This window comes from Ursus maritimus, unplaced genomic scaffold (assembly GCF_017311325.1).
Source record: "Ursus maritimus isolate PB19 unplaced genomic scaffold, ASM1731132v1 scaffold_8, whole genome shotgun sequence".
In the NCBI taxonomy this organism is placed as follows: domain Eukaryota; kingdom Metazoa; phylum Chordata; class Mammalia; order Carnivora; family Ursidae; genus Ursus; species Ursus maritimus.
The window spans coordinates 74,434,538-74,452,184 of NW_024426996.1; the positions used below are offsets into that span (position 1 = coordinate 74,434,538).

The 17,647-nt window shown below is 48.8% G+C and overlaps 1 protein-coding gene across 1 annotated transcript in view; it reads left to right on the forward strand.

Moving 5' to 3' along the window:
• LOC121101559 (heparan sulfate glucosamine 3-O-sulfotransferase 1) overlaps positions 1-17,616 on the forward strand; it is a 30,827-nt gene extending 13,211 nt beyond the window's left edge. The window contains exon 2 of the mRNA XM_040625501.1: positions 16,174-17,616. Coding sequence (XP_040481435.1) covers positions 16,271-17,218 — 948 coding nt within the window. The 5' untranslated portion in view covers positions 16,174-16,270 and the 3' untranslated portion in view covers positions 17,219-17,616. The remainder of the gene's footprint in view (positions 1-16,173) is intronic.
• Positions 17,617-17,647: the final 31 nt, after the last annotated feature.

Consider the following 17,647-nt stretch of genomic DNA (forward strand, 5'->3'; position numbering starts at 1 on the left):
CCCCCCCCCCCCCCCCCCCCCCCCCCCCCCGCGTGTTGAATAGCTGTGCTGTGGTCGTCCTGTGCACAGACACGAGGGTTCCACTTCTCCTGTTCGGAGGTCAGCGTGGCCCTGTGACTCGCTGTGCACAAGGGAAGCGAGGGGGATGTCGCATCTGGCTCAGAGCTTCGGGAGCCGCCTTGCGCCTTGTGCGTTTCCCCTTCCGCTCTGGCGTGGTGATGGGCGCTACTTGAGACAGCAGGTGTTCTGTCTTTCTAGGTCTCTGAGAGACTTCAGTGAGCAGAGGCCCGCCCCCAACCCACGCGGGACAAGCAGCTAAGGAGGAGGTGCTGCTTGGTGGGGGGGGGTGGCTGTTTATCTCAGCCTAGCGTGGCCCGAGTGGGGCCCTGACTTTTCAGTTGTCCCAGAGCGCGCTTTCCCACGCAGGTGGCATCGGTGTAATGACTTCCCGGCTCGGCTGCATCTTCGGGAAGCAGCTTCCCCGGAGAGCAGGACCCGCCGCTATGCACCCCTCGTGCCGGGTCCAGGACGTGCGTGCCGGACTGCTGAAGCACACGGGACACGTGTGGTGAGAAGGGGTGGGAGGGTCCCCGCTGGTGGAGCTGGGAAGTAACAGTGCCAGGATTATAAATAGAAATAGCAGTTTCTGAGAGGAGGCTGATGTTGGAGTTCGGATTTCTTGAGCTCAGATGGGCGGCTATGCTTTGTCCCCCACAGGGGAATTAAGGTGTTCCGAGAAAATGTCTGCTGTCCTCTGTAGAACGTTCTTCCCTGCTGCGTGACCTTAGCCTCCCCCATCCTCGCCCCACCCTGTTCCGGGACATCTTCACACCTTCAGTCTTGAAGGTGGGTCTGCCTTGCCGGCTTGTGATCCCCAGCTACCCTCCCTTCGCCTCCCGGGTTCCCCAGAAGCAGCAGCAGGGCTGTGGTTGGCATCGAGCAGCCTGTGAGGATCCTGGTTACACAGGCCACAGGCCCCGCTGATTTCAACTAGCCCATGTGTCCACAAGTGCCTTCACCTGCTGCCTTTGCTCACTTGAATCGTGCTTTATGGTCCTCTGCTAAAGATGGCACAAAGGCTAATTACCTCATAATAGTTGTCCTTTAAAAACATTACGTTAAGAGCCACTTTATGCTTTGAATCCTGGCTTTTTCTTATCATCTGCATCTCTCTGCATAGCTATCCGCGTGGCAGAATTTTCTGCTTTCAACGAAGAATTCTTTTTTCTGATTTGCCAACTGGGGGAATGCTGCAGTTCGTTCTTATGACAATTATTTAAGCAGCCTAGTTGTTAGAAAACCTGAAGTGTTGCTGGTGTCCTTCCGTTCTTCTTCTCAAGCTAATATCATCACACCACTGTGGCTTGAGCAAATATGAGTGAGCTCCTATGCATTAAGGGTCAACCTATCCTGTGTCAGGTGAGCTAGGGTTCCCCCCCCCCCGTAATATTTAATTCTTACAGCCACTCAAGATGGTAGAAAAAGTATTCCCTTTCTTTGGTTGGGGAAACTGAGGCCCAGAGAGGAAAATACCTTTTCCATGGGCAAATAACTAAGGCGAGGACTAAATCCCAGTAGATCTGAACTCATTGCTTTGATCTTCCCTCACCATTCATTCATTTCCCTATGTTCCTGTTCATATGCTTTACGCTGGACTTCGGTTAAAAGCATTGAACTTGGTTTTTGTCCTCACCAGACCTCAGAATGTTTCTTAGGGATCTCTTCCATGAAGCATGTCCCAAACTACCCTCTTCTTGGCTGATTTTTAAGTTGCTAAAATAGTGTCTATCCCTAGCTGCCTGTGTCTCAGTGGGTTGGAAGTATTTGTCCCCGTATCTTTCCTCCTACACAGTGGGCCCCTGGCGGGTTAGAGGGGACCCATTTTCTTCCTGTGTCCCTGGACAATGCCAGGGAGAGCGCCAGCAAGCAGGAGGCCTGGTATCTGTGTCCTGAGTGGATGACCTGGACCCCTGGGTCGTGTCTGAGGGAAGAAGGAGGATAACAACGGTAAGAGGAAATCCTCTTGGAATCCAGTTTGGTGACTCACATTATTCAATGTCTTTGTCTCCACGACTCTAGCATTTGCAGACAAATTACGGAAGGCCAAAACCAGAGATCTCAGCATGATCTTCAAAGCCTCGTTTAATTTGAACCATTGTTCCTTGTCAAGCCTACTCTTTTTCCATGCACGTGGGACACTAATAAGCCTGCTGGTTTAGGTTTGGTACCAGCGTGAAGTACAAAGGCCCACCTGCGTGTTCAGGGGAAGTGAAGGTGGTTGTTGAAGTCGAACGGGAACATGGCCGCAGTCAGTTTTGTTCTTTTGACGTCTCTGGAAACTCATCGTCTTAGAAGCATCCCATGGGCTGGCAGATTGCAGGGCCTCAACGAGTGTGTTGGCTTCTTTCCTGCATTAATGGCCTTGAAGGGGTGTTAGGGTAGCAGGGAGCCTCGAAAACCCAGTTCATCATCGGAGCTGTCACACAGGTGCATAACACACACACACACACACACACACACACACACACACATGAACACACAAGCACTTGCAAACACTCATGCACACTCACACAGATTTGGGGCCACGGGTTCCTTTTGGGAGGAATTGCCTGGGGTGCCACGTGAGTGAACCCTACTCAGTCCCTGCAAATTCACCAGACACAGCTCCAGGCAGACTCCTGCTTCTCCTTCACTCCCTCCCCCACCAATGCCTTTGCTTTTTCCTTCTGGTTCACAAACAGTTGGAGAAAGAAAAACAGTTCATGGGACGTGGTCCTGCACTCCTACATCGTTTTTCATTGATCTTGAAACACAGACATAAACGATTTCTTTCTTTTTTTTTTTAAAGATTTTATTTATTTATTTGACAGAGAGCCAGCGAGAGAGGGAACACAAGCAGGGGGAGTGGGAGAGGAAGACGCAGGCTCCCAGAGGAGGAGCCCGATGTGGGGCTCGATCCCAGAACGCTGGGATCATGCCCTGAGCCGAAGGCAGACGCTTAATGACTGAGCCACCCAGGCATCCCCTGAGCCACCCAGGCGCCCCAAACTATTTCTAAATGTAGGTCTGTAACAGTTCTTATCTCATGACACATGAGCGTGGCCAAACTATTTTATGTATGATGCATGTGTGTGCAGGATTCTGCTGGCCGTGCGTCTTTCTGCTCCTCTAACAAGCAGCCTGTCCGCAGCTCCCTTCCAGACCTAAGCCCAGTGCATTCGCCACACCCTTGGTGCCTCTTTCTCCTCGATTTCCACCCCACCCCTGCACTCGGGCAGATACCTGAGGTGTTCCCGGGAAGGGACGGGATGCTAACTTTGTCTCCAGTTCCAGTGCCTGGTACATAGCACGTCTATTTAGGTCTTGATTCTGAATTGTAGGTATTCTGGGCAGACTGACGCTTTGGTTTTCTCCCATCCTAATATTCTTCAGAGGTTACTTCTTCATTTATTTAGAGAGAGGCTGAGTGTTATATGTGGTAAGAACCAAGTAGTCGGACCTCCGTGGGGGCTCTCACCCTCCTCTGTTATCCCGAGCAATTCTGCTCACCCCCAAACTTCCATACCTCACTTAAGCAAGCAAAAGCCCGAAACTATCTCCATCCAGCCTGGAAGGTCATCAAGCTGACCCTTTGGGGTTGGGTAAAGGGAAACCGTAGCTCACTCCATGCAACTCTTCTGCCCCCACCCTGAAAAGAAGCTGAAGGGCTTCTTCTAACTGTATATTTTATTGTCACTGAGACACTTCATATCGTGCTCATTTCTACATTCTTGTTTTGTTCCAGTGATGGCTAAGCATTCTTTATAGTTTGTCCCCAAATCCAGCCGATCCACCTTTTAATCACATCTTAGGTTGAATTAATATTCATTGAAGGAATGCTGAATATGGTCTGAATAGAAGCAAGGCGGCAGGTGCCGTTAGGGAGATCTGACCCATGGGAACAGTCTTTTCCTGCTAGAAGCTCTCTTGTTTCCCATTATCCAAAAGACCTCAGCAGTATAGAAATTTAATGTATGTGACTACCTTTACCCTATGAAATGTTAGATTGATTGCCCACACAAGTAACAAAACGATGTGGTTTACTTTCCATAGTAATCGTTTTGTTTGGCATTTGGCATAATAGTATCTTGCCATGACAAACAATTGCGTTTCTTGATTTCTCTAAAGCCTTCACAGTTTAGGGTAGATATAAGAGGGCAGAGGATCTTTGGATTTATGACCCGATTGTTTCTTGTTGTAAACAAGGCTTCGAGTATTTCTGCGTCCTCGCCAAGGTCACACAGAAGTCAGGACAGAACCTGGGGCTAGACCTCAGCTCCTGAAGCCCCAGCTCAGTATCCTGTTCACTTGTGTGCATAATTGACCTTTTCAAACAAAGAAGACTTTGTGGAGATGCATTGTCTGTGCCCGGGATGATCCGTGTTGGCGGTATTGACTACCCGAGTAGGACCTTTCTGGAGCAATGGAAGCTGGAGATCAGTGACAATAATGACATTTGATAAGGGTTTTCTTCTTAGCACTTTATATGCTGTATTTCCTTTAATCCCCATGACGATCTACAAAGTTAGTGCTGTTACCAACCCTACATGTCAGGTGACGAAACGAGGCCCACAGGGTCACATAACTTGTCTTTGGTCCCCCAGGGGGAGTAAGGGATGAGGCAGAATTCAAACCCACCCTTTTAACCACCAGCCTCCGCCTTCTGTCTGAGCTCTTATAATTCATCATGACGATTCCTGAACATCTTCCCCTAATGCCAGGTTGTTTTGGAAATTTTAAGTCATCAAAAATGAATAATATTTTAAAAGTAGAAAATAGAAATCCTATTTTGCATCAACATTCAGAAAGAATAAATGATCAGGCCGGTGCTGATTTAACTTAGCATGTAGTAGAATATTGAATCGGAAGATACTGGAACAAGATAACAAGAGATCACAGAGAAGGTTGTGTCAAGTGTGAGGTCTTGGTGTTCTTCTGGGTAGATTACACGGCGCTTCAGGAGTGAGATAATTAGACTGGTACTCCCTGTTTCAGTAAACTCCTCGTAGAGAAGGTAAAGCTCCAGTGAGAGGCAGAGGAGACACCGACTCATTTCGAGGAACCCAGAGGTTCAGAAAAAAAGAATATTCAACTTGATTGGTGGTTTTGAAGTTTGTCAAGTGAAGGATAGAAAGAAATCATAGTCGCGCATGTGTACGTGTGTTTAGTGGGGGAAAAAGAAAAAAAATGTGTTGTTGCTTCATCCCATGCCATCACGCGAACGGGAAGGATTTAATTCAGGACAGGATGAAACACGGGCGACATCAAATCAAAACCAGCTACGGCAGCCCGCTTTAATTGTCCCCACGCCCGTTCCCCCCTCAGCTCCTCCCGGGCAAGGCCGGCTGCCTCATTGATGTGCTGGTGTGTTTCCCGGTCCCTGTCAATGCCAAGTGCTCACTTAAATGTCTGTTTTTAAATGACCCTGTTAAACCAAGAACAGGCATATTCAAAAAGAAAGACAAAATCTTGGGCCAAACGTGAGCAGTAGCTTCCAAGATTTTCCATTAAGTCGCCCCAACTGGGAGCGTGTAAGTGAGGTTGCTGGGATTCAGGCTCAGGACCTGACGCTTCCTTCCATCTCCACGGCTCTTTTCCCTCCCTGTCTTTCCAAATCCCTGAGCCCAAGCCTCTCTGGACACCACACCTCCTGGCTGGGGCAGCCTTAGACGGTCTGCCACCGTGTCCCACAGACGGCCCCTCCAAGCCAGCCCCAGCGCAGGAGCGGACCCCAAGTCTCCTCCCAGATGGGCGCCCGGACATCGGCTGTCTTTTCCGGGGGATCGTACAGGGGCTCCCCTGCTCTTCCTCCAGCCCTGGGCTCTCTCGTAGCTGCAGTCGGATCTGTGCTTATGCTGAACATAGTGGTCACTCTCCTTCCAAGTGTGTCTTCTACTTTACAGGGTGCTTTGAGGACAGAGGCTGGATTCTGTCTCTATCCCCCGTAACTCAGAACAATTTTAGAAACATTGCGGGTGCCTCGCGAAAGCGATCGCCTCTGTGCAGAGTCTGGACCTCAGGCATCACCAGTGTCTGCAGGCTTACCCATCAGTCTTCCCCACCCCCCACCTTCACCTTACTTGGCAACTAATACCTGTCTGGGACCTTCATAAAAATCAGAAGTTTTCACATAAATATCCACAGTTGAATCTGGAAAACTTTAAAGATCAGACATGCTGGTCCTTCATCTCCAACATCTGGGGAGTTGACAGCAGCGGCGTCCTTCAGATAGATCCATACACAGCTGCTTGCTGAAGTCCTCACCAGCCAGCCAGCTTTGACCTTAGATGTCACCTGTTACCCCAGAAAATACACAGCATTCTCAGGAAACCCTTTGTCTTTGCTTTTACCTGGAGTTGCTGTGTGTTCCTCGTCCTGGGCATCTGTAATGAAATGCAGAGACCACATGGCTGAAACAACAAGAAACATTTTCTCCCACTTTGTGGTGCTGTCTGGGAAGTCCAAGATCAAGATGCCCCGGGTTCAGCTCCTGCCGAGAGCTCTCTTCCTGCCTTGCAGGATGTGTCCTCACATGGCCGAGAGAGAGCCCTGGTCTCTCTTCTGCTTATCCCGTCTCTAATCCTGTCCTGGGTCCTTCCCTTATGACCTCATCTAGACCTAATTATCTTGTAGAATCCCCACCTCCAAATACCATCCGATTGTGGATTAAGGTTTTAACATACGAATTTTGAAGGAACACAGACATTCAGTCCAGAGAAGCAGGCTCAAGAAACGAGATAAATCCTCCCTCCACTTTGCTTGTCTAGGAGAAGAATTTCCTTTGGTTCGCTCATATTTATATTCAGCAGCAAAGTATTCTAAGGTTCTCTGCCCTCACACGAGGGAAGCACAGATCTCCACGTGTCTCGCGTCCAGTGGGGTGGGAATCAGGTGACCTGGATTTCCAATTCAGTTTAGGCTCTGTGTGCTTGACCTTGGGGTTCCCATGCTGCTCCTGCCTTACCTCCCCCTCCTGCGGGGATTAAGGATGAGACAAGATGATGACATGTGGCCCTTGGGCTTCTGATAGCCTGTGTGTCTTTGCTGGCTCTTTCTGGGGAAATGCTAGGGATTCGTGGCTGTTGGCCACCTGCAGGGTGTTGATGACTGTCCTCTGCCCAGCCGCAGAAGTGCCCACAGTCACATGGCCCCTGTGGGGAGGTTGGGTCACACCTGGAGCAGGGACCGAAGTGGCCCATCCCCAGGTACCCCAAGGCGGCGGGTCTCGAGTCTTCTTCCTGCTAGCACGGCCCCTTTTCCACCCCGCTGCACCGAGTAATAAGAGAGGCTCTGTCCGCCCTCCTGTCACAGAGCTCCTCGGAGCTGCCTGTGCCAGCGTGTCTCTGCTTCTAATGAAGGATTTATTTAGGTCACTGCTGCCTTCTGTGCACAGCCACGCAGATTAAACATGTCGAGGAGCTCCTCCTCCTCCTCCCCCACGGGGCCTCACCCCTGCCGCACACCTGGCCGCTTCTCCTTCCTGCAGGGGGCATTTACGGGGGACCCACCACGTGGCCCTTCACAGACAGAGAGCCTGGATCCTTTCTCCATGTCACTGTCCTTTCTTGCTTGAGCCTCCGTCTGGTTGAGTCACTGCAGTACTTTGGACCGCGAGCAAGTGTGTTTGACTAATTATCACCCCCAGTCCCATTTATACCACAGCCGGCTTTTTTCTTTTTTCTTTTTTTTTTTTTTTAGGGACAAAAATAGCTAGCATGATTTGAGGGCTTGCCATGGGCCAGGCAATGTGGCAATACCTACAGCTTGCACATAGGCCGTTCTAGTTAATCCTCGCAATTAGTATATAGAGCCAATGCCTCCTAGCTAAGGCTCCAAGTTTCAATGCCGTCTTGTGGATTTGAAATTATAGAGCTGAGATTTGAGCCGGTGTTTTTGGCTCTAAATCCTTTGTTCATTCCAGTATGTCCCCTCCGCCCCCCTCTGCAGCTAATTCCACCTCTGCGCCCAGGCCAGTCCCTCTCTATTTTGTCTACCACAATGGTTACCAATCCTGGAATTAAAAACAAACTGCCCCAACAATAGGAAGAAACAAAAACCAAAGGAACATTGGCCGCCCTCGGCCCCAGGCCAAGGCGATCAGAGTCTGTCCCCGAATGAGCCCCGGGGATCTGGAACTCACCAGGTCCTTGCCATTCGGAGGGCTGAGGGTGGGCAGGCCAGTTCCCCCGGGAGCTTGTTAGAAACATAGGCTCTTAGGCCTCTCTCACCAGACCTCCTGGATTAGAATCTGCGTTTTGAACTAGATCTCCAGGGGACTGGTGTGCACGTCTGAGCTTGGAAAGCACTGTGCTAGGCAATCGCAATGCGGCCTCCAGAGCCCCTGGGTAGGGCGCTGAACTCACCCCCCACCTGCAGCTCCTCATCCAGACCCTTTGGCCCTGATCTCTCATCTCGTTTGGAGAAGGATGTTGTGCAGGTTGGCTTAGCATTTATCACCCTCATGGTATCACGGAATTCTCCGAGGCTCAGGAACAACAGTGAGATAGAAACCTTCTGGCCCCAAATCCCTGCCACACCATGCCGCCCTGCCTGACTTGTCCAGGTACGTCCTTCCTTCAGTCCTGCAGAATTCATTATCCAGCCTTTTGTAAATAGGGAAACTCCCAGCACTGCTGTGGATGCCAGGCAGCGTAGAAAGGCTGGAGGAGTCCGTGTTCAAAAAGTCCTCTTCTCTCTCAAGGGGAAAATGGGGCCAATTACACTTCCTTTCCCCAGACAGTAAATGTGACCCGGAGAAACTTATTTGCGTCATGTGGACTGACCTTGGGTCTTTTCTGCCCTGCACCCTTTCCCCCCATGTGAGGTAGGCCTCACAGCAATTTCCATAAGTAAAGCCAAACAAATGCAGTGTCAACATTTGTTGAAGAGTGTCATGTGCAGGCAATTTCAAGAAAATAAATATTTATGGAAGTCTTGAGATATCACTGTCCTTTCATAGACTGACAGGCACGAGCTGAATCTGTTTCCTCCCTCTTGGTTTCCAAGATGACCTGCCAACGATGGAAATTCGACATCACTGCAACGTGCCCTTAAGTAGTTGTTTAAAAGTGAAAGTGAAGGTGTTTTTGACTCCTGAAGAGGAACAAAAAAAGCATACACTGTTGATTGCTCAGAAGTTTGGTTGGATATGGAAATGACAGTTCTGTTGTGCTCACTGAGGTTTCAGTACATTCCAGAAAATCAAATCACTCAGCACCCTTGGATGCCTGTTTTTGTCTGGCAGTCTTATAGCTCTCATCCTTTCTCCTCTTCTCATCTTCCTGGGAAAGCTCCCCCCTCTGCCTGCAATGCACTCCCCACTGCCCACAGGGAGGCATTGCCATTCAAAGGAAAAGAAGCACGGGGGGCTTTAGAGATGGCCCATGGCATGTTCCTTCTCTCACTTCTTAGGTCTGTGACCATGAGAAGGTCATCGAACCTTAACAGGGGAGAAAGGCAGACCATTCTCATTTGTCGAATGTCTGCTGTGCTATATATTTGGCAAGGGTAATATTACTTAATGTTGATGGCATCCATGTGGAAGTACGTTTCGCCCATTTTGCAGACTGGCATGTTGAGCCCCACACAAGGAAGACACTTACCTGAGTTCAGACAGCTAGAAGAATACGAGCCTACATCTGCCCAACTGCAAAAGCGCCTTTGCTTTTCCACGACTATATGTTACCTTTTCATTGCTTCAAAGGAGGAAGATAAAATGAGAATAGCCACCTCTTCGTTCTGTTGCGACTATTAGAAGGGATCATTTATGCACTCGTGCTCGCCCCCTGGCCCACACTGGGCGCCCGATTCGTAATCTCCTCCTTTCCATCCCTTTCTTTAAATCCCTTAAACGACTTTGGTTGAGTGTTTCCAGCATCCCTGTTATCCTAGAGGAGCTTCTGGTCTGTGCCAGCTGTGCCACTAGTTTTTGTTGAAGGGCTGCAAGGCTGTCCTGCAGACAGAGGGATTGTAGGCAGTGCTATTTCTGATGCATTAAATTTACCGCTCGTGGAATATTCTAGTTATTTCCCTTTCTCCACGAATATGTTGCAGTGGTGGGACGGAGGGAATATATTGTAGTTAATTACATTTGAAATCTAGGTCATGATGTGAATTATGTAATAAGAAGACTTAAGGAGAAAATTAAAATATTTTGAAGGGTTATTTCGTGGTTTCCCCTCCTTTTTTTAATTAAAATATTTTCTAGACTCTCAGGTGGTTGTGTCCAGTCACCATTAGAAATCATGACATCTAGTTTCTGCCTGATTCTCTCGGATGAAGAGCTCACTATGTTTGATACAGTCTTTTTCATAGACAAACTGTTCAGGATGTCTTTCTATTGAATTAAAAGCCTTTCTCGGTACCTCGGGCCATTTGCTTAACCTTCCGCTACATTCGACATGTTCATTCAGCAAACAGGATCTCAAGCACCTACTGTGCACAGAAATCACGCCAGGCCCTGGGGGATGCAGCAGAGAGAGTCAGGACACTGTTGGGAGGCTCTGAAATTATCATTGTCGGGTGGAGGGGCAGACTGCAAACAGGCATATATAATTTTGGATAGTACATGAGGCATATAAAATGGGATGCTGGGAAAGAATGTGGTTAAAAGAGAACGGGTGGGCCCATGTTGTTGGGAAAGCCAGTGTTTGAAATAAAATCTGTATAACAGGAAAGAGCCAGCCCCAAAAAGCCTTGGACCCAGCATCCTGGAAAGAGGGAGCCGCGAATGCCAGGGCCCAGAGCTGGCACGAGCTCGGGGTGTTCAAAGAGACAGAAAGGTCAGCGAGGTGGGAAGTTGGCTTGAAGGAGCAGATTGAGGCCAGAGGGACAAGTAGTTCCCACCCTGGGGCATCCCTGGGCGTGGAAAGGAATTTGGATTTAATTTCAAGTGCAAGGGAACCTCCATCTGCAAAATGCTGTGAGCTGTCCCTGGGTCTCCCAGGCCTGGCATGTGGTCAGCACCTCCGGTGGGGCCCAAGGAAGCCTAGTGTCGCTGATGGGGAAGACTCTTGCTTTTTGAATTTTTGCAACTCAGGGCCTGGTTTAGCATTGCAGGACCAAGAAAACAGCATCCTTGATAAAAGGAAGTGAACAGAGAGGAAGTTAGATCTCTCTTTGGGACCTTTTAACCCACGTACAAAGGGAAAGGAAGGGTTTGTTTTGTTCATCCTTCCAAGAAATCCTGTCCCTCATCGAAGGATCGTTACCAGGCATGAATGTTCAACAGGACCAGAGAGGTTCACCGTCAGGCCCAGGAACTAATTGTACCCCAACTCCAGGCATCGCCAAGGGGTGAAAGGGGCGGCAACGTCCCTGGCTTTGTCCGCTCAGACTGAGTTTGGATCCTAGTTCAGCCTCTACCTTTCTGGACAAACGCTGAATTTCTCTGAGCCTCACTTTCTTGTAGTGAGATCAGTTCTCCTGAGGACTTGCGATGAGCGTCACAGGGGCCCCGCGGGCAGACCTGATGTCTGCTCAGTAACAAATACTCCAGATGGGAGCTGCCATCATTGCTTGCGGTGAGGCAGCTGGCCTGGGTTGCAGGTGCTGTTGAACATTCTCTCCCGGCCCATGCCAGCTCAGGGCTCCAGGCTTCCAGAAGGTTCTATTTGGTCAATATTAACCTGTTTCGCTTCTGGGGAGAGGATGATCAGTTTGTCTTTGTGCTGCCTATAAGTTCAAACTTCCTAATTTGTGAGTGGGGTGGGGGGATCTGACTATTCAGAGAGCACTTTCCTCCCCTAAATTAAGAATTGCAACTCTGCTCAGCACTGGGTAGCTTCGTGCTTCCCCTTCAGCTGCCACCAGCCACACGTGGCCTTGAGATGTGCTGTCGGAGTAAATGGATACACACTGGATTCTGAAGACTTCAGAAAAAATGCAAAATATCCCCTTAATTTTATATAGGGATTATGTGTTGAAATGATATTGTTTTGGATCCTTGGGTCAAGATAAAAATATTTCTTTTTTTAATGTGGCTCCTGGGTCATTTGAACATTTATAATAAAAGCTATAATAATAGATGGCTTTGTCATAGGGTGAGATGTGACTGTCAGAGACACTTAGTAAAAAATAGATGGTGGTTCCTGTCGCCTTTAGGAGGGGGACTGTTGCCTCAATGAGCATCTCTAGATTGCCTATGAATAAGGGGATTTTCCTGGGAATGTAGTAAAAGTCCATGTTATACTTTGATTTCTATAATTCATTTATATATACTTTTATTTATATAATTCATTTATATAATTCATGGCTACTGTGGGGCAGGTGCTGCGCTTGGCATTATGGAGGGGAGAAGGGATTGGTAGGAATGGAAAGTTAATCTTATAACTTAGTTAAAATGTCAGATAGGTAGCTTAAATTCAATAAATTTGGATCTTTGATAAATGAATCAGTGCATATCACATTCATATTTCCATTGTAGAGTGCTTATAGATACGTGTCACCTCATTTCAGTCTCAAGGAAACCATTTGAGGTGGGCAGACTTATGACCATTTTACAGATAAGGAAACTGAGGCTAAGAGCAGTTAAGCTGCTTTGACTGAAGTAAGACCCAGAGACAGGATTCCTGATCCCAGATCCTGAGTTACTCCTGTGAACTCCCCTACTGAATAGAACAGTGAATTCTGACCCCATGCTGTTCTGTCCCTACCCTTTGTGTCAGTGGATTCTGGACTCAGTGGCTTGGGACTTTGTCGTGGCTCGCTAGGTTTTTGAGGGTCTTCCTTCTTTAGGACCCCCAAATCTTTGCCCTTATTAGCCTGTGAGGGCCACACTCTAGGGAGACTGCAATAATAGCAGATAGATCATGGAAAGAACTGGAATTCTAGAGCTACAAGGTCTAGGCCTGGATTTTCTATGTGACCTCAGACAAGCCGTCTTGGGCCTCCTGGCCACGGCTCTCGTGTGCTCTGACGTCAGGATCAGTGTGGCTCCGGGGTCGTGGCTCACAGGTTCACCCGAGCTTAGGGTCATCTCTTTCCTGAGAGTGTTACGAAAAGGCCCAGAAATTCTGGCTGTGCCACTGAGGTCAAATTATCCAACTACCACAAGAGGAAGTTGGCTCGTAGTGACCACTGTGTGTGTGTGTGTGTGTGTGTGTGTGTGTGTGTGTGTGTGTATGTGTGTAATATGTATTATACATATATTTAGATGTCCATATATGTGTGTATATATACATATGCATGTGTAAAACTTAACTAAAGATCTGTACATATACACGCTATACATACGTATGTAACATACATATATGTATATAGCTCAAACATATACATACTTTTCTCTCTATATATAATATGTGTGTATGAGACTTTAGCTAAGGTTTTTTCCTATATACCTCAAATATTTTTGGAACGTAGAAGGCTTTAGACATTGAATTCATTTTTAGAAAGCATTAAAGTAGAAGTGAGGAGCTTTTAAATTACTAGCTGCCCTTTTTTTTGTAAAAAGTGTATATATATACGTATATATATATAAGTTCTTCTCGGCTGTCTTTTGGTAATTCCCCTTTAAGGAAAAAAAAAAAAAAACTCAGATGTGCACTGTACTAATCAGGGTGCCTCCTAATAGAGTAGCAAAAGCGTGACTAGTTAGACCAGATGGATTTCAGACCTGGCCTCTGATTCTGTACCTTACGTGTTGAAGGACTGGGATCCCTGGTTGCTTTCTGAGTCTGAATGCAGAGCTCAGAGATGGGGTCAGCAATACTCCTCATTGAGAATAGAGTGATATAGGGGAGCCTGGGGGACTCAGTCGGTTAAGCATCGGACTCTTAATTCAGCTCAGGTCATGATCTCAGCATCATGAAATCGAGCCCCCTGTCCACACCTCGTGGGGAGCCTGCTTAACATTCTCTCTCTCCCTCTCCCTCTGCCCCCCCCTCACCTCGGTCTCTTTCTCCCACCTCTTAAAAAAAAAAAGTAGAGTGATCTAGCATGGACTTCACCTGCCTCATACAAGAGCACACACGTGCACAGACATACCCAAGCAAGCACATGCACAGGCGAACACGCACACCCCTGAAGCATGTAAAAGGCAGGCCCAACGGCATCCGTTTGGTCAACCCATACGGGTCAGACCCACACCGAGGAGGAAATGAAATTTGCCTGAAACATACTAAGACATTCGACTGAGTAAGGGAAGCTTCCATTAAATTGAGCTCATTCAGTAGAACACTTTGGACCACATCTTGATCCGTCATCCGTCCTTCTTTTTTTTTTTTTCTACATAGTTATGTCCGCTGATCTTACAAGTCCCTTCTCCAATTCTGTGATTCTCTCAAAATGTCCAGTTTTTCATTGCTTTTTTACATTACAACATTTGAATAGACATTTTTCAAAGCAGCTAATACAGTTGATATCCGACAGAGGTGGTGCAATTGGTTTGATTATAAGAAATGGAAGACCATAAAAATTCTTCGTTTATACATTCTGAACAAGTTTTAAACTAATAAAGTGAATTTTAAACCTGGCATAAAGAAGACGATGGGCCCTCTTGATGGAGAACATTCTCATTGGCTCTTTAAAGCCCACAGTCCCCAAGGCAGGCCTGTCACTCACCCTTCCCTGTGTTCGGACAGATGACTTACAAGAACTTCCAACGCCCTCTTTCTGGGAGACGGTCAAACAGCTCTTGATGACTGTCGTTTATCAGTTCCCTGAAACATGGACATGACTCCTCTGTCCTTGGGAACCCCCTGCCCTTGTGGGACTTCAATGCCTAAATGTTATAAATTTCAGATAGGTGAAGAGGAGAAGGTATAAAGGAGGCAGTTTGTGGAAAGAGCCCTGCGTTCAGAGTTCTGATTTTGGGCTCCGAATTTTGAAGTGGACTACATTCTCATGTCCTTGGGCAAGACTCCTGCCTGTACCCATCCCGCTTGCTACGTGCACTGTAAGGTCACAGTGCCCATCGACTGAGCAGACTGCGAAACCACTTCATGAGTCCTACGGCCTTGCACACGGGGAGGGGTTTTGCTTTCTAGCCACCTCCCCTGTTTGTCCTCTAGGCTCACTTCAAACACCTTCTTTACCATGAAGCCATCCCAAGTTGTTCCAGGCGAGATGAGTAAACATGTGTCCTCATATTAGCCTGCCTAAACCGTAGTCAGGGCGTATAGAGCACGGATGCCTGCAGCCACGTGAGATCATTTCACCTTAGCCACATTATTCTGCAGTACCAACCACCCAGACCCCACCAGCTCGCAGCCAGAGTGATGCATTCTCTCACAAGCCGGGATGGCCGTGTTGCTCACAGTGGACTTGCGTGGTGCTCTGCTGTACAGGTCTCTCACCTTCCTCTGGAGCCCAGCGGCTGGCCCAGCACCTTCTGCTCACGGTCATGGGAGAAGTGCAAGTGGGCAAGTGCAAACACAGAAAGCTTCTCGAGGCCGAGGCTGGGGACTGGCACCTTGTCATTTCCACTCACAGGTCATTGGCCAACCCCAGATCAAATCGCTGGGGAGCACACTCACTCCACAGTGAGGCCGTAGCAAGAATTGGATGCAGGGAGGAGTAAAGACCGGGGGTGAATCAATTCAGTCTTTCATACAGGTTCAGGAGCCCCTGCTGGGTGCTGGGGGACAGGAACACCATCTGCTTCTATGTCAGCAGCCCCTCTGCCTGGGGCTGCCGGGTAGTAGGTATTTCAGTGATGCTTGCTGAGGTCCAAAAGACCTTTCCCACCCTTTCATTTACAGCAGAGGTTGGCACAGTCTGACCGCAGCGCCAAATCTGTGCATGTTTTTGTGCACACAGGAGCTGAACGTATGAATTGTTGAGAAAATCGAAAGAAAATCGTATTTAATGATGCATGAAAATTATATGAAATTCAGATTTCAGTATCCATAAGTAAAGTTTTATTGGAACACAACCGCACCCATTCCTCTGTGTGCTGTCTGAGGCCACCTGAGCAAAACAGTATACTTGGAGTTGCCATAGAGACTGTGTCCCGCAAAGCCTAAAACATTTCCTGTCTGGCCCTGTACAGAAAGTGTTTGCCACCCCCTGCACCGTAGGGTAAAGAAACGCAGAGAGCCCCAGAGAGGCGACTGCCGTTCCCAAGACTACAGCGTTGTCGGCTCCAGGCAGCCCTGTATGTATTTGGGGTTAACATCTTCCCCCTTTGTTTCCTAGTAATTGGCGGCCTGCGACACCCATGTGCCACTGATCAGGAGGCAGTCCCCGCGGCAGCGCTTCATGACCCAGCGGCACCGGGCCCAGTGAAGCCACCATGGTGTCCAGCACGGCCGCGCTGCTCCTGGGCGCGGTGCTGCTGGTGGCCGAGCTCCAGCTAGTGCCTTCCCGCCCCGCCGCGCCAGGGGCCGAGCCGGGCCAGCCGGAGCTCGCGCGCAGAGCGGCCACTCTCCAAGGCGAGGGCCGGGAAGGCGCGGCCCCTAACGGCTCGGCCCAGCAGCTGCCGCAGACCATCATCATCGGAGTGCGCAAGGGCGGCACGCGCGCGCTGCTGGAGATGCTCAGCCTGCACCCCGACGTGGCGGCTGCCGAGAACGAGGTCCACTTCTTCGACTGGGAGGAGCACTACAGCCAAGGCCTGGGCTGGTACCTGGGCCAGATGCCCTTCTCGTCGCCGCACCAGCTCACGGTGGAGAAGACCCCCGCGTACTTCACGTCGCCCAAAGTGCCTGAGCGCGTCCACAGCATGAACCCGGGCATCCGGCTGCTGCTTATCCTGCGGGACCCGTCCGAGCGCGTGCTGTCCGACTACACCCAAGTGTTCTACAACCACGTGCAGAAGCACAAGCCCTACCCGTCCATCGAGGAGTTCCTGGTGCGCGACGGCCGGCTCAACGTGGGCTACAAGGCGCTCAACCGCAGCCTCTACCACGTGCACTTGCAGAACTGGCTGCGCTACTTCCCCCTGCGCCGCATCCACATCGTCGACGGCGACCGCCTCATCAGGGACCCTTTCCCCGAGATCCAGCAGGTCGAGCGGTTCCTGGAGCTGTCGCCGCAGATCAACGCCTCGAACTTCTACTTTAACAAAACCAAGGGCTTTTACTGCCTGCGCGACGGCGGCCGGGACCGCTGCTTGCACGAGTCCAAAGGCCGGGCGCACCCCCAAGTCGACCCCAGACTCCTCAATAAACTGCACGAATATTTTCATGAGCCAAATAAGAAATTCTTCGAGCTCGTGGGCAGGACATTTGACTGGCACTGATTTGCAATAAGCTAGGCTCGGGACCTTTCCTGTTGTAAGTTCTGGTGTACATCTGGGGGAGGAAAAAAAAAAAGAATTTTAAAAGGGCATTTAAGCTATAATTTATTTGTAAAATCCATAAATTACTTCTGTACAGTATTAGATTCACAATTGCCATATATACTAGTTATATTTTTCTACTTGGTAAATTGAGGGCATTTTGTATTGTTTTTCATGGTTGTTAACATTGCGTAATATGTCTCTATATGAAGGAACTAAAATATTTCACTGCAAAAAAGAAAAAAGAAAAAAAAAAAAGTCCTGGAGACCCTGTCGTTTTTGTATATAATTAACTTGCCCCCGACTCAAAATAGCTGTCTGTGTTATACTCATTGCAAAATCTATATTCCTTTGTTACTTTAAAAAGAAATGTTTTTCATGGCTATTATG